At 35.5% G+C, this 24,391-nt stretch overlaps 1 protein-coding gene across 2 annotated transcripts; it reads right to left on the reverse strand.

Moving 5' to 3' along the window:
* Positions 1-8,709: 8,709 nt before the first annotated feature.
* LOC120634966 (seipin) lies at positions 8,710-23,871 on the reverse strand. Of its 2 annotated transcripts, XM_039905879.1 has the most exons (9): positions 23,272-23,871; positions 22,617-22,762; positions 21,621-21,705; positions 21,343-21,460; positions 19,650-19,788; positions 12,133-12,218; positions 9,751-9,832; positions 9,233-9,236; positions 8,710-9,015 (listed from the first exon to the last, which is right to left on the reverse strand). In XM_039905879.1, exons 1-9 carry the CDS (start codon positions 23,538-23,540, stop codon positions 8,916-8,918), a joined length of 1,029 nt encoding a protein of 342 aa, XP_039761813.1. In that variant the 5' UTR covers positions 23,541-23,871; the 3' UTR covers positions 8,710-8,915. The 2 variants fall into 2 exon arrangements, with proteins under 2 accessions (XP_039761813.1, XP_039761812.1); XM_039905878.1 differs by lacking the exon at positions 9,233-9,236.
* Positions 23,872-24,391: the final 520 nt, after the last annotated feature.

Genomic DNA, 24,391 nt, shown 5'->3' on the forward strand with positions numbered 1-24,391 from the left:
TTTTGTTTTTTTTTTTTACTTAAGTCTATTGCACAAAATATTTTTTTAATTTACAGACAAACGGATATGTTCGTTGTGTTACACAAATAACTCTTTTTCTTAAAATTATAGTCATTTGATTTGGATTTCTTAAAATTATAGTCATTTGTATATTTTTTCAGTAAACTAAGATTATCAGTATATCGTAGGGTAAACATACATTATCAAAATAAAAAGCTGAGTGTCTACACGTTTGCGAACCTGTATCACTCCGAGACCATTCTAGTTGGTACTCTTACGTACTCTTAAAATAACGGTGATAGCCCTGTGGTTATGACTTTAGCCTCCCTTTCGGAGGCAGTTCGATTACCTCTAACTTTTCGGAGTTATGTGCGTTTTTAATATTGGATAGAGGCAGGCGTTACTTTGCGGAATTCCATGATATATTATGAAAACTAAGCTTAATTTGCTATAGTCTGCGAAAAGCAGACTATAATGGTGGTATAATTTATAATTTCTTCAATCTTTATACTCCACACCAGTGGCGTGCACTGGGTTTCTTACCGGGGTATGCATACAGCAGGAAAATTGCGTAAGACGGCAAAAATCTTCCTCTTATAAGAGTTACATATAAATTTATACAGTACAGTAAATTTTACGCAGTGCTTTTGTACATGTATGAAGTGCACGCCACTGCTCCACACCGACGAGATCTTAACTTAACAGTTAATCATTGTAAAGTCAACATCTCCTGAGGATGCTCCGGTGTTGGAGCGAAACGTGCGTCCTCTTCATTGTCGAAGATGTGTTTGGTTTGGAGTATAAATATTGAGGAAATTATATATTACACTATACAGATTCTCCTGCTTTACGCGGAGTGTAGCAAATTAAGATTTATTTTCATAATATATATGTGCGTTTTAAGCAATTTAATATCAATTTAACTGGTCAGGATCCCTACCTGAGAGTTCTCCATAATTTTCTTAAAGGCACGCACGCACACACGCATGTACGCACTTATCTGCGTGCTAAACTACGGCTTAAACCCTTCTCATTCTGAGAGGGTGTAATAATTTGATGATGATTTAGAAATTTATATGAGAAGACATAATTAAATCGACTGCAGACAAATTTTGTTGTCACGAAATGATATAAAAAGTTTGGTCTGTCCATACAACTAAATTAAAAAAAAAAACAAAATTCATTTATTTCAAGAAGCCAACTTTATAAGCACTTTTGAAACGTCAAGTATTTCTGTTTTTAGCAACTCTATTACCGGTTCGAAAAGCAGATTCTACCACGCAGAGCCGGCTAGAAACTCAGTAGTTGCTCTTTTACAATCATTTTTCTAATTTGCGGGAGTGAAGCTGGCTGCTTCCAATCTACCTTGTCATTAAAAAACAGAAAACTAGTTTTGATGATGCTTCGGTGTCGGAGCGAAACGTGCTCGGAGATTTTGAAGGATATCTGTGGTACTACCGAGACTTGTCTGTGGTCTGCAGGTTGTATTAAGGGCGTGGTTGCTGTTGTATTTACTGGTACATTAGGTTTAACACCTACGAGTCAGATTGATCGACTCGGGGCGGCACTTTCCAGGACACGACAGCATACCTTGCGAAGTATAGCTCTGTTTATAAACGATGGTTGGATGAAGTGTGTGTGCTCGGGAGCTATTCGATTTGGTTAATCCATCTCCTTTGTACTATCGAACTGCGAGGTAACGAAAGAATCTGCACCGTTACGTTGTTGAAATACCATCAACACGTACGAAGATTTTTGCTTGTTCCTCTCTGATCCGCACCGCGAAGGCCTTGAATGCCCTCCCATCTTCCGTCTTCCCCGATACCTATAATCTGAGTACCTTCAAATCAAGAGCATAGGCTTCTAGGCAAGCTCGCTTCATCACTTACCATCAGGTGTGATTGCAGACAAGCACTTGTCTATAAAAAAAAATTGGCCCTAAGTCTCGAGCCCTTAGTCGAAGTCCGCCATCGAGCATTCGGACTAAATTCCCAACCTCTCTCGCCTACCGTGCATTAGCCACTGTCCCAGCGAAACAACATCGGAGCGACCGCAGAAGTCCAAGATCCATGGACGTTCACAAACTTCGTGGACACTCAGCTTTATATTATAAATATTCACTCTTTTTATATGTAATCGTAGATACCACTATATAGCCTCTATTAGGCGTCTTTATCTATTAGATACGAGTTTCTACTATATTAATAATTAATGTATTACCTAAACAATTAATAATAACTAATATGTCTACTGTGATTAATGAGCCCGATTTTTGGATCTTCTTCACTGCCAAAATAAGAATCATTTAAATAATAATGCAAACAATAATCACAAACAAAAATGTCATAAAACTGTAAAAAAAAAAAAAAGGTGAATAAAAGCTAAATTTAGGGTGGACTGAAATACGGAAGGACGTAAGTACGAAATCCATGCATTGGATTATAAATTTTAGTGCATGTAAAATTAAGGACTGTAATTACTTAGTTCTTACATGCCCCATCTCCGGCCATAAAAGCCAAAGAGATGCCGGATTCTTAGAAACTGATTCGAATCCCGTCGGTTCTGTAATTTTTGATATTTAACTTTAAAACAATTTTAATTAGTTCCCTTTCTAGTTTCCAGTCCGTCCGTATTTATGTAGCGCCATTTTATTAAAGCGTAAAAAAGACTATGGAGCTGTGAAGTTTAAATTTGGCACAGTTGCATTAAACTTGTAACAGCTCAAAATAATTTTTATTCAAAATAAAATTTTGAACAAAACATCAGGGTAATTGCCCTGAATCTAAAAGTGAAGAGGGATAAAAATGGCGTAACTTAAATAGTTGTTAATAAAAAATACGAGCATTCACGAATTATTAAGTGCCAACGTGATAATTTAACGTAAGTTAAATGAATCACTCTCTTAATTCCTAAACTTATTTATAGAAAAACTTGAAAAAAATGTATAAAAATGTCAGCACATAAAATATACAAAATAATGACGAAAAAAACTACAGACAGCGTTGCTGACTCGAATGGAAAAAGTAAATTTGAACTAGCGTCAAATTTACGATTTAAAAAAAAATCCCTTTAAATTGAGTGATTGTCATTAAAAATGATATATATCATTATGTCAAAAAAAAAACGTAGTTAAAAAAGGGTTTAAAATTTGAAGTATGGGTCCACCTTTAGTCATGCAGAAAGGAAACTTACTTAACTTTAACTTAACAGAACATGAACATATAACTAATAAATAAAAAAAAAAGACAGCCAGATTTTTTTTCTTGTTTTCTCATACATGAAGGTAAATATCATATCATTGTTTAGATCTAAGCCAAATTGAAACATTGAAACCGGATCTCAACAAGTGCATGCACAACACAAGCATGTGTTATCAAAGTTGTTAGGGCATAAATTCCAATATGGCGCGTTCGGTATACATCTAGTTTCGGTATTCATCTATATATACATAAGTAACATCCCATTATGCGAGTAGGGAGCGAGACTGGTGAATCCCCGCATGATATATTTCTACAGGGATTCCCCGAACAAAATACAGTGACTAAGTTTCCGAATATCTAGCTCGATATATCGATCTTGCTGCGATGCCGTCCCGATGTACATCAACCTACTTCTCAACTGCGGGGATTCCCCGTTTTATGTACATCGATCGTACTATTGATTGCGGTGCTTCCCCGCATGTTCCATATAAATTCGAGGTCTCTTTAGCTGGAATTCACGGTCACATTCACTTTAACGGTAATTCCCGCTCGTACATTGACCGAGCAATCCCATGCGGGGATTTCCCACTTATAACGCATGCGGGAATCACCCTTTTATGGTGTATCAACCACTATAAAATTAACTCTTAACCAAACAGAACCGGTATGCCCTAAACAATTTTCGGTTACTTCGATGTCAAGCCCTCTATACAAAACCTTGTAGTGTCAGAGAGGTACTATTAAACGATACTATTAAACGCGCAACCTTGGTAAATATAATATATGATCGACTGCATAACGCTCCCACGAATCGATCGATAGGTACTTTGGTCTGACACTGAAGGTTGCGTCGAACTATTTGTATTAAACTTCAGCATGGCTAGCACAGGTAGCAGACGAAAATAATATACCCCGTTTAATATTTACGACCCCCCGGACGCTACGGTGAGCACTGTTGGTTTTAAGTGGGACCTCCCGCGTTCGATCCAATTCGGGAATTTCAGCCAAAGCGTTCCAGTGCAATGGCGCGTTGAAACCGATTAGGGGAATGTGGTTCTTATAACTGTCACACCCTTTACATGTTAGCCCGGGATACAATTAACGTGACCACCTGCCAAAGCACAGCAACAGATGAAGTTAATCACGAAGATATTATTTCCACTCTGCCCCGATTCTCGGAGAGTTGATAAAGCTGTGAGACTAATGTATCTAAATTTCATACTTTCCCCGGGGAAAAAAGTATCGCCTATCCATGCGAGCCGTGCTGAACGTGTTTCCAAAGTTTTAAATATACGATATGTGTAAATTTAATGTAAAGCTGAACGCCCACGCTCTTGTATTACTAAAGCTAACTGGCAACTAGCTCGTTATGATAGTGCGAATTTGGCGAAAACCTATTTCACTAGCATTTTGGGTCAACGACAAAGATCTTTAAGACTGTATCTCTATGGGATCGTTATTATTGTTAAGACAGATCCCCGAATCGCGTATTAATGCACAACACGAAAATCGATTCAATACCCAAAAGCAATTGAAAGCTAGAAGACAAAATAATTAAATAACGTAAATCATGAAATTACTAGGTAATTTGATACCATAACATTGTGTATTTCATCTTTGATTAAAACTAACGAAAATAATTGAATTATATGAACAATATAACTAAAAACTAAAAATCTACATTATTATCCCGAGATTTCAGTATAACAATATGAGTTTTTTTGTGAAGTCGTCCGGGGAAAACTACTATCATCTCTGCCGTCAAGCAGCATTTATGTTATGTCAATACTGAAATGCCGACAACATCTCCTACACTTAAAATTCTACTCAACAATGAAATAAAAACTAAACAAATCAGTTTACTTTAATTACATTCTTTATTTAGTACAAAACAAAAAGTAAAAGGCGTGGAAATTGAAAAATGAAATAGTAGGATACAAAAGGCTACCTTATCGCTTAGTAGCGATACCGAATCGTTGAAGGCACTATCTTACTCAGGAAATGGGATACTTTAATGGCGGATGGGCACGCTCAAGCAATATGACTAAAGTATTTTAGGGTCGTTCCTCAATATTCCTTATTCTTTGGTTTTATGACATACAGCTGTTATGTTACACGTGAAGGCCTTTCGCATGTGTATTGAGTATACAATGAGTATACTTGTTTGTATACTCATGGACAGTACCTGTGCGTAAGGAAAGCCGAGCCCAACTAACGCAACCAGCGGGGGACACTCACACCGCAGGCACTCATTACATGAGTTAACTTACTATGTACCTCCTCATTCAATACTTTCGGCGGGATTCAGAGTTTTTGACACCTTCATTTGTAAGGAGTTTAAGATAGATATTGACAAAAACTAAACAAATTCTTGTCTATGCCAAAATAATCTCGAAACGTCTAAAATTAAATGATTAAACTTTCACGTACTTTTAACGAAAATACAGACATAGAGTAAATAATGACCCAGCTGTGGTCATAAATGGGCGTTCAGCTTATTAGGAATAATTAGTGATACATACTTATTATTAGATATACTTGTCTATGGTTGTACTTTTGCTCACTGTGTATTATTAATATTGTAAACGGGTTTTCGCAATATATTATATCATTACCAATTCGAAATAAAAGTTACTACTAGTAATAAATGGTTTTCATTTCTAACCCTATTTTATATTAGGCTCTGACGGACGCTGTGACCCTGGTAGAAGATCGGAACAATAACGTACATGGAAAGAAAAACTTTCAATACATTTTTAATTCCCTTTTACTACATAAGGAAATTGAGTAAGTCGCGTGCTTTTGAGAGCACGTTTAATCATCGAATTCGATTCTCATATCACTTGTTTGTTTGATAGCTTTATTGTACACAAACATTTTATACAAAGTAAATATATATACAGAAGAAACTTAGAAAAAAAAATAGAGCGTGCAAAGGCGGTTTTATCACTAAAGCTATCTTTGACGTTAGGAGAGATTTGGCACTTGGCTGGAAGACACTTGGGCTAGTTGCCATCCTAACGCTAACGATGTACCACCAAGCGATAAGTTCCGACCTATTATATGTCGAAAGGTACTTGAATATTGATTTGGTTTAGAACGAGAGTAGTTTAAGAAATAATTGTAAGATTGCTCCATACTGGTTCAAACTCAAGTGCATATTTTGAAGATGTAATCAAAACAAAAAAAAAGCGATTCCAGTGCGGCACACCAGAGGAGATTGCAGTCGAGGGCTAACGTGCAGTGGAATATAAACAATTAGGGTTATAACTTTAATATAACTGTCATACCCCTAAAAGGTTAGCCCGCTCCCATCTCGAACTGCATCAGCTATTACCTTTTATTTGTCAATGGTTAAAATAAAAATTAGCCATCAATAAGGTTTCTACAAAAGAAAACGAAAAAATAAATCTTTGGAATTCTTTATTTAAAAACCGACTAACATAGTCTACGAACCGTCTCATAATAAGTACAAAGGTCTTCGCCTACTGCATAAACTCTATTAGAACTATACTTACAATTAAATAAATAACATACCTCTGAGGCCGTGGATTGTATATCAGGACGACGTAAAAAATAATTTTATATATTAATTATACAAATGTGAAAGTGTATTTGATTATCCTTCCTTTACGCTCTAGCCAACCAATCTATTTGATTTATGCCATAGAGTCTGTTGAGAGGACGGAGGCAGACATAAATAAAGGCTACTTTTTATTGAAGGAAAATATATTTCCCATTAGATATGTAAAGAACCGTAATAAACGGGCAACAGCTAGTGTTATAAACGCGAAAGTATGTTTGTTTGTTTGTCCTTCCTTTACGCCCTAACTAAGCGACTAAGCGAAAAAACTTATTTTTTGTAATCGAGTTAGATGAAATGCTACTTTTTATACCAGGAACATAAACGATTCCCACGGAATTTGTAAAAGTAAGTGAGACAATTAACATCAGTGAGATAAGATGGTTTATAAGCTGTTATAAAGTAGGTACTACATTTTCCAGCGACTTCGTCCGGATGTTATTTTCTCTTGTGTCTATAACAATGTCGCCAAGATCGGTTTAACTATTCAACCGGCGTTTTGTAAACCCCCGGAATAAAAAGTCTTATAACCATCTCAGGTATACCAGCTGAGCCGATCATACGTAACAAATAAACAAACAGATATTATCACATTTATATTAGTATGAACACTGATAATAGTGACTAAACAATTGTTCAAAAAATTCATTTATTTCAAGTAGGCCTAATATAAGTACTTTTGAAACGTCTGTCTGTGTGTAGTGACTCTACCACCGGTTCGGAAGGCAGATTCTACCGAGAAGAAGCCGTCAGAAAACTCAGCGGTTGCTCTTTTCCAATATCAACATTTACATTTTACATTGTTTATTATAAAGTCAACATCTCCTGAGATGCTCCGGTGTTGGAGCGAAACGTGCGTAGAGGATACATTGCCGAAGATCTGTTTGGTGTACATTCATAAATTAACTTACATTAAATTCAGAGTTTTTATGTAGCGGGCGAAAAGTTATACTAAAATAAAACAGTCTAATAATCCCATACAAATTATCACATCGCATTATTGGCTAATAAATTGTACATAATATTATAATAAAATCGAATACACTTTTATATCGATTACAACAGTGACCCAGTTTATTTGTCCAATGTCTACTACACAAATAATAATAAGCATAAAATTAGTTTGGTGTGTAAGAAGCATCCTATATCGAGTGTAAGCGGCGCGGTGCCGCAGCGGTTGTTGTAGAACTGTGTAAACTACACATTTAAAAAGGTTGTTAGTCTGTGGTACAACATCGTTCCTATTAGGGTCTTATCTCTAAGTTCTCTCTCTTCCTTATCTGTGATCAAACTACAACGTAACACAAGTATTACCAGTTTTTAATAAATTTTAAACTAATGCCCGTTTTCACAAATCCTAGGAAACGCTTAAATTGGATGCCTAATGATTTAATTTATCAGTAGAAAAAAAAGGCATTTCACCATTTCTTAAATGATGACTAAAGACGTTAGGTGTTAGGTTTTTACTGGAAGAAATCCAATACAGCCATACATGTCATGCAAAATTCAAATCAAGTGACTCCTGTCACTTTATTTTAATTTTGCGTCTTTTGTTTTACGCATCGCGTAGCTTAGGTACTGTGCCCGTGTCGGTCTTTTATCTTCAATAGGGTTGTCACTTAGAATGTTTTGAATTAGTTTTTATGGGTAAATTAATATGCTTATTTTGATTTATTATTTTTACTGAGTGATTCCTTGTGAAATATACTTATGCACCGTTCAACAGTATTTCGTAATTTGATGATTTAACTTTTTTGTTTAACTATGCAATAAATTATACTACAACTATCACCACCACCGCGCCACCTTTTCTTTTATTTTATTACTAAAAGCTGTTATCAGTTTAAGCTGCTAGTTTTGTATCACACTAAATAGATAATATATTACCATTTCTTTAAGTTAATTTTAATTTCTCATTAAGTGAAACTGTTTCTTTTGAGAATATGTCTTTAGGTTTAAAGTACTATTAAAAAATAAATATAAAATACTACTATTATATAACCATTGCACATCGTGTTATACAGCATATAACCTTCCCGGATAAACGGGCTAACGGACACAACATTTTTGAACTGGTATTTTCTGAGCTTTGCGCGTTCAAACACACAAACTAACAATTCAGCTTTACAAGACTATCTAATTATAACTATAGATTGCAAACAGCCTAAGTTTTCTTCTCCAATCTTTGAAACTCTTCTAATAATGATTCTTCTTCTATGAAGGGGAATGAATCTGAAAAGCGAGAGAAAATATTAATGAATATATTTTAGCTGCGTCCGCCATTTCGACTTCACAGGACATAGCGCCATTTTGACTTTAGTTGATTTAGCGACCACTGTCAACAAAACATTATTCTCTAAATATTGCGATCTTTGGAAAATAACGTTTTTTTGACAGTACGATTCAACTGTTAGGTTTTTAAACTGATTATTTTATTATAATTACCTACCTACCTTCAAGTGGCCGTTGACTGCGATCTCACCTGATGGGAAGTGATGATGCAGTTTAAGATGATAGCGGGCTGACTTTTTAGAGTTATGGCACGTTTCCTACGAGGCATCGTACCGGAATGCACATCGCTTGGCGGCACGTGTTTGTTGGTGGTCAAAGTCCCACCAGACCGAAGAAGAGAAAGATCAGAAATTATCAATTCCACATCATCCCTACTTGGGATCAAACCCGGTACCTCCTTCCCCTGCAGAGCCTTCATTACTGTGCCACATAGGGCGTGATATTTAGTACTAAAAACAATTGATCTTCTTTGACACAACAGCTCAGCTTTTGACGGCGTAGCCATGTCCTTCACTGTCACCTCTAAAATTCCCTACCCCAAACCTCCCCTTGGTTTGATCCTAAATGCCCAGTTTCGGTCGTCAACTTCCCCTTTTTCCCCTATTTTCCCCTCAATTATATTCTTTATAAATTAAAAATCAACAAATCTGTTTATAAATATCATTTTCTTATTACCTTCTCGTTCCAACTTCATTTTTGATATCATTTTCGTACTGTCCGCGCCCTTCTCCGTTTTGACCTCGATACCTAGTTTTGTCTGGAAACAAGAGAATCTTTATATTCTTTTGACGGCCGAGTGGCGCAGTGGGTAGCAACCCTGCTTTCTGAGTCCAAGGTCGTGGGTTCGATTCCCACAACTGGAAAATGTTTGTGTGATGAACATGAATGTTTTTCAGTGTCTGGGTGTTTATCTGTATATTATAAGTATTTATGTGTATTATATTTAAACTATTCATCAGCTATCTTAGTACCCATAACACAAGCTACGCTTACTTTGGGGCTAGATGGCGATGTGTGTATTGTCGTAGTATATTTATTTACTTATTCTTTGTGTGTACGAAATTTTAAATTACGGCGATACGGTCTCCGGTAAAAGATAACAAGCGAAGTTTAGTGCCGTTTTCCCTAACGACGGACAATCATTGTATTTTATCTTCAATGAGGTTGTCAACAACACTTAGAATGTTTTGAATTAGTTTTTATGGAGAAATTAATATGGTTTTTTTGATTTAATATTTCTACAGAGTTCCTTATGAAATAAACTTATGCATCCTTCAACAGTAGTTCGTAATTTGGTAACAAAAGCAAGCATTGAGAGGGAGCGTAGGGCGTTGGCGATAAGATGTAATATGATAGCCCGCAAGTTTACACGGTGTACAAGGAAAGTTAAGCTTACACTTTTCAGAGCATATTGTCAAACATTTTATACGTGCAGCTTGTGGGTGTCATATACACAGAGGGCTTATAACGACCTACGTATACAATACAATAATGGCTTCAGAGTATTGTTGGGGCTGCCGCGATTCTGCAGTGCATCACAAATGTTTGCGGAGAATCATGTTGATGACTTCTACGCAATCATGAGAAAAAGATCTGCATCAATGATGAGCAGAATGCGCGGAAGCTCCAACAATATTTTGAAAATATTTACCAATGAATGGGAAAATCCCTTTATGGAGCACTGGGTTGGTGCACACTCACACACCAGGTGCTCAAGAAAGTATTTACCTTAGTTAGGAGATTCCTAATTTTTTATTATTTATATGTTTGGCCAATTTTAGTTTATAATATAGTAAATAAGATAATTGTTATTGTTGTAGCTATGGATTTTTATCTGAATTAAACGTTATTATTATTGTCTTGTTCGCCTAACTAGTTACGCCTAAGCAAAGGGGCGGAAAAATGGACACTGACAGTCGACCTGATCCATATTTAAACTCGCTCAACGCGCTATGGAGCGAGCTACGTATGGAGTATCTCTTCGGGATAGAATTCGCAACGACGAAATACGTAGAAGAACCAAGGTCACCGACATAGCTCAAAGGATAAGCAAGTTGAAGTGGCAGTGGACGGGTCATGTCTGTCGTAGGACCGATGGCGGTTGGGGCAGACGTGTTCTAGAGTGGAGACCGATAATCGGTAAGCGCAGTGTGGGACGACCTCCAGCCCGCTGGACAGTTGACCTTAAAAAGGTGACTGGAAGCGGCTGGATGAGACAGGCGGAGGACCGTGTGTGGCGCGCTCTTGGAAAGGCCTATGTTCAGCAGTGAACGCTTGTTGGCTGTTGATGATGAAGCAAAGGAGATTCATAGGCATATTTCCATAGCCATCGCCTAATTCATTAGGCATTGAATGAATGAATGAATGAATGAATACACTTTTATTGTACACCACAGAAAAAAAAAGTAGTTACAAAGATATAAATACATATAAAGAGAGTACAATTTGGTGGCCTTATCGCTACATAGCGATTTCTTCCAGGCAACCAATGGCGTAAAAGGAAAAAACAAAGAAAAGAGGTAGGTGGTGCAATAAATAAGATTTAAAATTATACAAATATATAAATTAGGCATTCTATTTAAGCGATGCGTAGCTTTAGTGTAAACAGACGGGCCCCAGAGACGCAATTTGCATGATGACAGTACAAAGAATCGCTAAAATATTGTGATATAATATTATGATTCACGTTTTACGGTAAACGTATTTTTATTTATATTATTAGTGAGATTGTTATTTATTATTAATACTTCAAAATCTAGCTATCCGCCATGACAGATGAATAAGTGAAAGACGTCACATCTATATAAACGCATAGTCAAAGTCAAAAATATCTTTATTCAAGTAGGCCCAATAGGTGGCACTTTTCATGCGTACATAAGAATTACACGGTAGTGAGATGATGGCGATAACACATTCGTAAACATAAAACTAAAGCTACGAGGGTTCCAAACGCGTCCTGGTTTAAGAAGAAGCCTGGTCATAGTAAAAGTTTAAGCGGTCAAGTATTTTGTGACGCGTCATTCGAAAAATGAAAGTTATTTAGTGTGTTGTTGTTACCTTAAGAAATTCTGGGAATCCATCTTGTAAGTGATACCAGCTCAAAATAAATATTAGCGAAACCACAAACAGGTTCGAGCAAATACCTGAAAAGAATATTACACTTTAAAAAAACTTTTTGTCTTTTCTTTTATTCCACTACAAGCCCTTGACTGCAATCTCAACTGATGGTAAGTTATGATGCAGTGCTATGATGCTAAGATGGCAGCGGGCTAATCTGTTAGGGGGTATGGCAGTTATATGAAACCTTAACCCATTCCTCAAATTTCGGTCTCTATGTTACATCGTTAAGTTGCTTTGCGGCAAGTCTTTGTCGGTAGGGTTGTAACCACCCTCGGCCGAAGCCTCTCACCAGACTTCTAGAACGTTTGAGTTTTTGTTTTTGTCGTTGACAATTTCTAAGATTTTTAGGGTTCCATACTCGAAGGGTGCCAACGGTATTAGTAACCTCCGCAGACCGTCCAGCCGTCTATGAGCCCGTCCGTCCGTTTTTTAAAAGTCTTTATCTCATACACCATAATTAACCAGGTTCACAGTTGAAATTTTCACGGAATATTTAATTCAATTCAAAATTCATTAATTTAAACAAGGGCCGATTACAACATCGATTACAGTAATCGTTAAGTTATCGATAACTGAAATCGATAATGTAATCGATATTATAATCGATATTGTAATCGACATTAAAATCGATATTGTATTCGATAATAGTAATTGATATCGAAATCGATATTATAATCAATAATTGCAATAGATATCGTAATCGATAACTGTAATCGATATCGAAATCGATAACTGTAATCGATATCGAAATCGATAACTGTAATCGATATTGTAATCGATAATTGTAATCGATATGGAAATCGATATTGTAATCGATATAATAATCAATATTGTAATCGATATCACAATCGATAATTGTAATTGACAACGAAATCAATATCATAATCGATAATTGTAATCGAAATCGAAATCGATATCATCATCGATAATTGTAATTGACAACGAAATCGATATCATAATCGATAATTGTAATCGAAATCGAAATCGATATCATAATCGATAATTGTAATTGATAACGAAATCGATATCATAATCGATAATTGTAATCGAAATCGATATCTTAATCGATAATTGTAATCGATATTGTAATCGATAATAGTAATTGATATCGAAATCGATATTATAATCAATAATTGCAATAGATATCGTAATCGATAACTGTAATCGATATCGAAATCGATAACTGTAATCGATATCGAAATCGATAACTGTAATCGATATTGTAATCGATATCGTAATCGATAGTTGTAATCGATAACTGTAATCGATATTGTAATCGATAACTGTAATCGATATTGTAATCGATATCTTAATCGATAACTGTTATCGATATTGTAATCGATATTGTAATCGATATCGAAATCGATATTGTAATCGATATTATAGTCGTTATTGTAATCAATATTATAATCGATATTGTAATCGATATTATTATCGATATTGTAATCGATATCGAAATCGATATCATAATCGATAATTGTAATCGATAGCCGTAATCGATATTGTAATCGATAATTATAATCGATAATTGTAATCGAAATCGAAATCGATATCATAATCGATAATTGTAATCGATAACTGTAATCGATATTGTAATCGATATTGTAATCGATAATTATAATCGATATCATAATCGATAATTGTAATCCATATCGAAATCGATATCATAATCGATATCTTAATCGATAACTGTAATCGATATTGTAATCGATAATAGTAATCGATATCGAAATCAATATCATAATCGATATCATAATCGATAATTATAATGGATATCACAATCGATATGTAATTGATAACAGTAATCGATATTGTAATCGATATCATAATCGATATCACAATCGACAATTGTAATCGATAATTGTAATTAATATCGTAATCGATAACTATAATCGATATTGTAATCGATATCATAATCGATATTGTAATCGATATTATAACCGATATCGAAATCGATAACGAAATCGATAACAAAATCGATATCATAATCGATAATTGTAATTGATAACGAAATCGATATCATAATCGATATCTTAAACGATAACTGTAATCGAAAATGAGTAATCGAAAATGAGTAAGCGATAACGAAATCGATAACAAAATCGATATCATAATCGATAATTGTAATTGATAACGAAATCTATATCATTATCGATAATTGTAATCGAAATCGAAATCGATATCATATTCGATAATTGTAATCGATGACTGTAATCGATATTGTAATCGATATTGAAATCGATATTGTAATCGATGTTATAATCGATATTGTAATCCATATTATAATCGATATCATAATCGATATCGAAATCGATATTGTAATCGATATTATAATCGATATTGTAATCGATATTGTAATCGATATCTAAATCGATATTGTAATCGATATCGAAATCGATATCGAAATCAATATCATAATCGATATCATAATCGATAATTATAATCGATATCACAATCGATATGTAATTGATAACAGTAATCGATATTGTAATCGATATCATAATCGATATCACAATCGATAATTGTAATTGATATTGTAATCGATAACATAATCGATATTGTAATCGATATTATAATCGATAATAGTAATCGATAACGAAATCGATAACAAAATCGATATCATAATCGATAATTGTAATTGATAACGAAATCGATATCATAATCGATAATTGTAATCGAAATCGAAATCAATATCATATTCGATAATTGTAATCGATGACTGTAACCGATATTGTAATCGATAATTATAATCGATATCATAATCGATAATTGTAATCGATATCGAAATCGATATCATAATCGATATCTTAATCGATAACTGTAATCGAAAATGAGTAATCGATAACGAAATCGATAACAAAATCGATATCATAATCGATAATTGTAATTGATAACGAAATCGATATCATTATCGATAATTGTAATCGAAATCGAAATCGATATCATATTCGATAATTGTAATCGATGACTGTAATCGATATTGTAATCGATAATTATAATCGATATCATAATCGATAATTGTAATCGATATCATAATCGATATCTTAATCGATAACTGTAATCGACAATGTAATCGATATTGTAATCGATATTGAAATCGATATTGTAATCGATGTTATAATCGATATTGTAATCCATATTATAATCGATATCATAATCGATATCGAAATCGATATTGTAATCGATATTATAATCGATATTGTAATCGATATCGAAATCGATATTGTAATTGATATCGAAATCGATATTGTAATCGATATCGAAATCGATATTGTAATCGATATTATATACGATATCACAATCGACGATTGTAATCGATAATTGTAATTGATATCGTAATCGATATTATATACGATATCACAATCGACGATTGTAATCGATAATTGTAATTGATATCGTAATCGATAACTGTAATCGATATTGTAATCGATATCATAATCGATATTGTAATCGCATGTTAAAGAGCTAATTAGGAAAATATTTGCAACCGTGAGCTCACTACGACGCCTAAGATGTGTTCTTCCGAACCCTACCAAAGTTATGTTTGCACATTCTCTCCTTCTCTCTATTCTAGATTATGCGGACTCAAGCTATCTGAATCTGACTGAGGACCAACTGAACGTCTCCAAAATCCTGCTATTCGGTTCATATTTGGCCTGCGCAAGTTTGGATATTGGATAGAAGCAGGCGTTACTTTGCGGAAATCCATGATATATTATCAAAATTAAGCTTAATTTGCTATACTCCGCGAAAAGCAGGAGAATCTGTGTGGTGTAATTTATAATTTCTTCAATCCTTATACCCCACACCAAACAGATCCTCGGCAATATACCCTCTACGCACGTTTCGCTCCGAAACCGGAGCATCATCAGGAGATGTTGACTTTACAATGAATAATTGTTAAGTGAAAAATTCGCCAAATGTGTCGCCTTTTATACCTTTCTGACCCCCACCTAATCTATCTAAGCCCCTCCCACCTCATTAGTGCCTCTGAATATGTTCAATAGAGGTGAAGTTGATAAATTTATTTGTTCGTTTAGTAATTCGAACCTCCCATTCCTATGTTTAATAATTTCTAATTGTTCCCTCAAATCAAGTTTCAACCCTTTGTCGCAAGCATGTAATATTTCGTATGAATGATTACTGGTTACGTTATGTCCACTGTCTAAAAGATGTTTTGCAAAATGAGATTTTTCAGGATGGTTATGATTGAAGGCTGCCATATGCTCTTTGTAACGTGTTTCAAATTTACGTCCGGTCTGACCCACATATGTGGCGTGGCATTCAGAACATTGGAGTTTATATACCCCTGATCTGTGCTTATTGTCCAATCTGTCCTTACCGTTACAAATAGCTCTCAGTTGGTTATTTGTTCTAAAAGCCACATGAACTCCATGTGATCTAAGTATCTTTGCTACATGCTCTGATATAGATCCGAAGTAAGTCAGACTGGTCTTATACCTATTCAGTTTGTCCATTGGTACGGCGTATAACTCCTTAGCAATCAGCCTCTGTTGTTTCTTTTTAATTATGCTATCAACCAAACCTGAATTGTAACCATTTGCATTTGCCATGTGATAAATGACATATAACTCTTTCCTATAATCCTCCTTAGTTAATGGAATAGATAATAAACTATGAACATAATTAAGAAATGCTGCATGTTTATGCTGCCAAGGATGACACGATGAAGCTGGTATGGTGTTATCTGTATATGTAGGCTTACGATAAATCTCAAATCGATGCTTATTGTTACTACGAGTTATTACCAAATCCAAGAAATTTAATGAATTGTTTTGTTCCATCTCTGATTTGAATTTAATAAAAAATAAAAGCTAAATAAAATTCATCCAAAAAAAAAAAAAAAAAAATTAAATTCAAATCAGAGATGGAACAAAACAATTCATTAAATTTCTTGGATTTGGTAATAACTCGTAGTAACAATAAGCATCGATTTGAGATTTATCGTAAGCCTACATATACAGATAACACCATACCAGCTTCATCGTGTCATCCTTGGCAGCATAAACATGCAGCATTTCTTAATTATGTTCATAGATTATTATCTATTCCATTAACTAAGGAGGATTATAGGAAAGAGTTATATGTCATTTATCACATGGCAAATGCAAATGGTTACAATTCAGGTTTGGTTGATAGCATAATTAAAAAGAAACAACAGAGGCTGATTGCTAAGGAGTTATACGCCGTACCAATGGACAAACTGAATAGGTATAAGACCAGTCTGACTTACTTCGGATCTATATCAGAGCGTGTAGCAAAGATACTTAGATCACATGGAGTTCATGTGGCTTTTAGAACAAATAACCAACTGAGAGCTATTTGTAACGGTAAGGACAGATTGGACAATAAGCACAGATCAGGGGTATATAAACTCCAATGTTCTGAATGCCACGCCACATATGTGGGTCAGACCGGACGTAAATTTGAAACACGTTACAAAGAGCATATGGCAGCCTTCAATCATAACCATCCTGAAAAATCTCATTTTGCAAAACATCTTTTAGACAGTGGACATAACGTAACCAGTAATCATTCATACGAAATATTACATGCTTGCGACAAAGGGTTGAAACTTGATTTGAGGGAACAATTAGAAATTATTAAACATAGGAATGGGAGGTTCGAATTACTAAACGAACAAATAAATTTATCAACTTCACCTCTATTGAACATATTCAGAGGCACTAATGAGGTGGGAGGGGCTTAGATAGATTAGGTGGGGGTCAGAAAGGTATAAAAGGCGACACATTTGGCGAATTTTTCACTTAACAATTATTCATTGTAAAGTCAACATCTCCTGATGATGCTCCGGTTTCGGAGCGAAACGTGCGTAGAGGGTATATTGCCGAGGATCTGTTTGGTGTGGGGTATAAGGATTGAAGAAATTATAAATTACACCACACAGATTCTCCTGCTTTTCGCGGAGTATAGCAAATTAAGCTTAATTTTGATAACTGCGCAAGTTTGACCACGTATCTGAATTTCGATTCCGATATCGATTACAATTATCGATTACGATTTCGATTACGATATTGATTACAATTATCGATTATGATAAGGATTTCGATATCGATTAAGATATCGATTACGAAATCGATTACAATTATCGATTATGATATCGAATACAATTATCGATTGTGATATCGATTTCGATATCGGTAATGATATCGATTTCAGTGCTGACGGTTCCCGTGGGAGTTGTGAAATACTGAAATTAGCCCGGACGAAGTCGCGGGCAAAGACTCGGCCGGTTAGTATAATATAACTCAATATTCTGTAAATATTATAAGCGTCTACCAGTTGCCGATATCAATTTCGAGAAAAAAACAACGTTAGCTGTGTTGCCCTTTAATATTATTTTATCCTGTACTGTACTGTGTGCTATAATAATAACAAATACTAAAAGTATTGCACGACTCATAATGCGAAGCATCAGAGAGTGCTTTACGATCGAAAAATTTTTTTCGCTTCATTTCGGCGGCTATTTTTATTATTATAGCCTTGTTAGTTCACGGAATCAAGATATTTTGCATACTATTGTCGAGATAATTTAATGGAGATTAATTCCATACTTTAAAAAAATTGATTTACTGCAATACAATTGGAAAAAAACACCAAAATAGGTCAAAAAAATTTCCTGGCCATCATGTGTGAAACCCGAAAACACTCTAGCTTGTGAAAAAATCCATTATTTGAGTTAATTTTTTTTTTTTTAATTCTAATCGAAGATTGTAGGTCACTGAATGCGAATGATTAATTAATTCAGTGTAGTTTAATTGCAATTAATAAAAAACGAAAACTGCAAGACTGTATATCTATATATATCCATGTAAAATTAACATGGATGGTGATATATCTATATCTATAGATATTATGTACATTTTATTCCACCAGGGGCGCCTGTGGATCACTTTGGCGCTGCTTGAAAGAGGCCTATGTTCAGCAGTGGACGCACAATGGCTGATGATGATGATGATGACTTTTGGATTTTCCAAATTTGTTGTTATTATTATAGCGGCAATAGAAATACATCTGTGAAAATTTCAACGGTCTAACGATGACAGTTCCCTCAGGAACCATGTGACAGGCAGATAGAGATACAGACGAACGGATAGCGGAGTCTTAGAAAAAATAAATTAATAAAATGAAATCAAAAGGGTTTTACCCATTGGGTACGGAACCTAATGCCGTCAAAATTGAAGAGAGATTCCGGATACAGGAAACGAGTTATTTTGCTGTCTGTTGTTCCGTCTTAACAAGTGAGTTATGACACAAGTGTCATATTTTATCTTCGTACAGTACCTTCGTTTGCAAGACCTACTCGCACCTAGCCGGCTTTTTTTTAATCGAAGTCTTTCGAATGTTCATTCGGTAGTATATTGTAAAAAGTACTAGTTTTAATAAATATCACCTTTACTGCGATTACTTACCAATGATCGCGGATATTTTGGGCCAGTAGTACATGGCGTATCGGAGGCCGGTGAAATGGGCTTCTATGTGCAGCTCCGAAGAGAACACTTGCACGAAACGCGACTGAAGTTCCACGTACGCGTCTGTCACCGGCCGGGCCTGAAAATTGTGTTATTTTCAGAATTAAAAACATATAGAAGCCGTGTACACGACTAACATTGAAGCATCAAAAACCACTCCACTTCAGTAGTGTGTGTGTGGCACAGGTTGGCCATTTAAATAATTTAACAGTTAAATAAATAAATAAATATAAATATACTACGACAATACACACATCGCCATCTAGCCCCAAAGTAAGTCGCTTGTGTTATGGGTACTAAGATACCAGGGCGCGTTTGGGACCCTCGTAGCTTTAGTTTTAAGTTTACGAATGTAGTTATCGCCATCACTACTCACAGCTATGTACACATCTATATATATATATATAAAAGAATGTTGTGTTAGTTTCACCATTTATAACTCGAGAACGGCTGAACAAATTTTTATGATATTTTGATTTTTTGGATTCCTCTTAGACCCGAATAGGATAATATAGTGCCATCTGCCTATTTGAAAAAAGTAATATTTGACTTGACTTTCTTTGGCTTGATAACTGATGAATATTTTTATGAATAATATACATAAATAAGTACTTATAATAAAGACACAAACACCCAGACACTGAAAAACATTCATGTTCATCACACAAACATTTTCCTGCCGTGGGAATCGAACCCACGGCATTATGGCCCAGAAATCAGGGTCGCTGCCCACTGCGCTAATCGGCCGTCAAAAGTAAAGTAAAGTTGATAGAAATTATTTTGACTCTTATGTTTTTTTTTTTTTTTAAACTTATTACGACGTTACGTTAACCATAAAATGGGGAAAATGGGAAAAGGTTGTGAGCTAGCAACATTTCGCAGGTGTGAAGTAGCACGTGACGCGGCTTTTTTTCTATTTTTGGACAATGCACTGCATACAATAATGGCTGAATTAGGATTCTGTATGTTTTTAATTCTGTTCTCCAGTAACTGTAGTACAAGAGTGCTCGCTCGCAATCGAGGAGACGTTTTTAATAGATTATGAATCTTACAAGGATTATTTTAGAGTTCAAATCACCTACAAATTTTTAGCTCGGGCCTTTGACTGAACGTTTGTAAAACAAAAATCACAAATACAGGATTTGCGACTTTAAAACGACTTGCATTAGGTCCATTTTACTTTGACGTTACAGAGTTTGATATGCGAAAACGATCCCTGGATTGCGAGCCAGCAAATCTTGTGCTAAGGCTATTGTTATCCTGTTTTTTATTTTGCCAGCTTCGAGACAAATATAAAAATTTGGCTTTTTTATATAGACACTAGCTGACCCCAACGCCATCTGTCGGGCTGATTAGTGAATCTAAACCATCCAGGGTACCACCCAAACGTATACCGAAAAATTCATTGAAATCGGTCCGGCCGTCTAGGAGGAGTTCAGTGACATACACACGCACACAAGAAATATATATATAAAGATATTTGGGCTTTTATACAAGGTGCATAAATTCCATTTTACTCTGACTTTACAGAGTATCGAAACAATTCTTATACTTAAGGTACTAAACTAATAAATCCCGCGTTGTAGTTTAAAAGCAAGTTTGATAGAACAAAAAACAAAATGCCAGCAAGTACCTGATCATCTTCAAAATCGCTGAAGAGTTCAACTTGTATAAACTGCTTCTCTTCATTGAAACCCGAAACTAAAAGCGGCGCGTAGAACAACGTGCGTATCACTTGATGCAACTTTGATCTGGAATAAGTTTGATTTCGTTACTTATGGCACAAATAATACATATTGTTACAAAGAACCTTAATACTCGGAAAATAAAGTTCATAATCGCGCGTGAACGACAACAAGAACTTCTCCAAAGCTACAACGCGTTTTTTATTAAGAGAGAGCGTTTATTTACCTGTGCCTGAGCATGGCAGATCTACACGATGAAGAGACCAACACCCCACCGGGCGCACGCATCTGGGCACAAACCATAAACATGCCTGAAACATTGACAGCAATAACGACAAATTAGATAGAAATTTATTTATTAATAAGAGCACAAACAACATGCATATTACACGTTTTTAAACATAGCACTCGCACAATACATGGACTGATATGCACGTCAATTACAAGTGCACATAGAATTGACAAAATGTCATGTAAACTAAATTTGACAAAAAATTCAACTCACCAATAAGTGATCGGTGAGTTTTATCCTAAAAGCTGTGGTAAAGTTACTCTCAGCCCATTTGTGTCTTTCTTTTTTGTATATTCCCCTACAGGTACGTGATGATGCGGTCTAAGATGGTAGCGGGCTAACCTGTTAGGGAGTATGGTAGTCCGGAACACTAAATCTCTTAGTGGCACGTCTTTGTCAGTAGGGTGGTAACTAGCCACGGCCAAAGCCTCCCACTAGACCAAGGGAAAATTCAGAAATAATAAATTCCCAAATTGCCCCTGCCGGAAATCGAACCCAGGACCTCCTACTTCAATTCACAGCGCTCACGGTTGTGCCAGGGTTATGGGTTTTTTATGGTATCGGAGCTCATCCAGGGCGGTACTTCCACCCTGCCTATTTCTGTCGCTAAGCAGCATTGTTGCAATGCTGTATTTCGGTCTAAAGGTTGTGATTGCTGATGTAATTATAGGCTTAATTACGCCTCAGGTTGATGGAGAATGGTAGAATGTGTTCCTTGCATTCCTGCAAAGTGTTGCTTTGTTTATAGGGAATGGTTTTCAGGGGGGTCTTCTGCTTTATGCATCAATAATTACTATCAAAAATAAAAAATATACAGAGTTTTCTTCTGATTCTGTAGTTTGTGTCAGTTTCTCTTTCTTCTGCTTGCGGCTTAGGTAAGTTTGACCAGTCTGGATCTATTTCGATGGTGCAGAATGTTTTGACAGTTACCTATGTCTTTGTTGATCTGTGACTCTGGTACCTCCAGTATCAGTTTGATGCGATACGGCTGGGAAGACATCAGCATTTGACTACTCTTTGTTAGTTGCACGTGCGCTGATGGGAATGAGCATACACCCATATTTTCATCGCATGATCTGTAATAATAGACAAATAATTGAAGTTAGAGAACGCAACTTCGAAATGGGCATATGTCTGAAAATTTGAAATGAATATAAATAAATATACTACAACACACATCCCCACAGTACAGAGGACTTATCACCCGTGTGGCAATGGCAGGTGTCCCTTCATTAAATATATAATACATATATATAGTTAATAAATATTATCAAATAACTATACTACACAATACACACATTGCCATCCAGCCCAGTAAGTGTACCCTGTGTTATGAGTACTAAGATAGCTGATAAATATTTTTATGAATATAGGTAATACACATATGTACAGATAAACACCCTGGCACTAAAACAATATTCATATTCACACAAACATTTTTACAGCTGTGGTAATCGAACCAACAGCATTAGATTCAGAAAGCAGGGTCGCTGCCCAGTGCACCAATGGGCTGTCAATGTTAAAAGAGATACCTTCAGACTGTCTTCACTTCTTAATTAAATATTAAATGTTATAGTTAACTTACTTGAACTGCAAATGGACAGGCCTCACGTGCGTAACATTAGGCATATATGTATAATAGAAAATCACGTACAAAAAAATAGAAATCCACAATATAGCAGACAGAAACACCAACACTATGGCAGCTCTGTACAACAATTCTTTCACACTAGTTAGACCTTCGTTAGTCTTTTTTTTATACCCTGTGTACTGTTCGGAAACAAAAGCCTCGATTGGAAGACGAATGAAGTCGCGGAACACGTTAAAAGGATTCATATAGGCAATTATAGCCATGTTTTCTAAAAGTACATTAAAATCAATTGAGTACCTAGTTATCGTAAAATAAACGGTCAAGGAAACGGATCTATGATTGTTTTTGTGGTGTAGATAACGCTGATAATGCGATTGTTTAGTGATATACTGCTTTCAATGCAAGAGGGCAAAGTTAACTGATAAACATCTGATAATCGATGTAGATGCATATATTTATGAAGCTATTTAGATATACGTATACTGTCATAAATTAACTTCAAAAATAAACACTGTTGAACTAATTGTATTGAATATCTTTATTTTAAACACTTTAAATACAGGATATTATGAATATGAGAAATACGCCGGATATTTTTTTTTTATTTACGAAACTGACGTCTGAATTTTGACAACTCAAATTTCATTGATGAAAAAGACAGTTGACGGTTGACAGCGAATTATCACTGTAAGGTGGCATTATCGAATTACTCCGCACATTTACGATTCTCTTACGACTTTCTTCATGAATAAAATGTTTAGGAAAAAAAGTACCTTGTGTTGAATACACATTGCATTCAGGTTGCACCTCATTCCTACTGATATGATAAAATATGTAATAAGCCCGCCGCTTATATAAATAAATAATAACCCACGGCCTAGGACTCCGTAAGCAGGATCACTGCCTGGGGTGCTGTCCCAGGTTACCTCCACGTGCATCCAGGGCATCGGTCAATAACTTACCTATTTATGCATCGATGGGTTACTGAACGATGGCAAAAAATCTGGTAGAGGGGACCTCGTTATGGGTATGGCGGCGTGTACTGCTCGGCAGTTGAGATTAAGAAACTTCGTCACCGCCAGCCTGCTGTGGGATGCCGTGATATCGTGTTGTT

Source organism: Pararge aegeria, chromosome 25 (genome assembly GCF_905163445.1).
Source record: "Pararge aegeria chromosome 25, ilParAegt1.1, whole genome shotgun sequence".
Classification (NCBI taxonomy): domain Eukaryota; kingdom Metazoa; phylum Arthropoda; class Insecta; order Lepidoptera; family Nymphalidae; genus Pararge; species Pararge aegeria.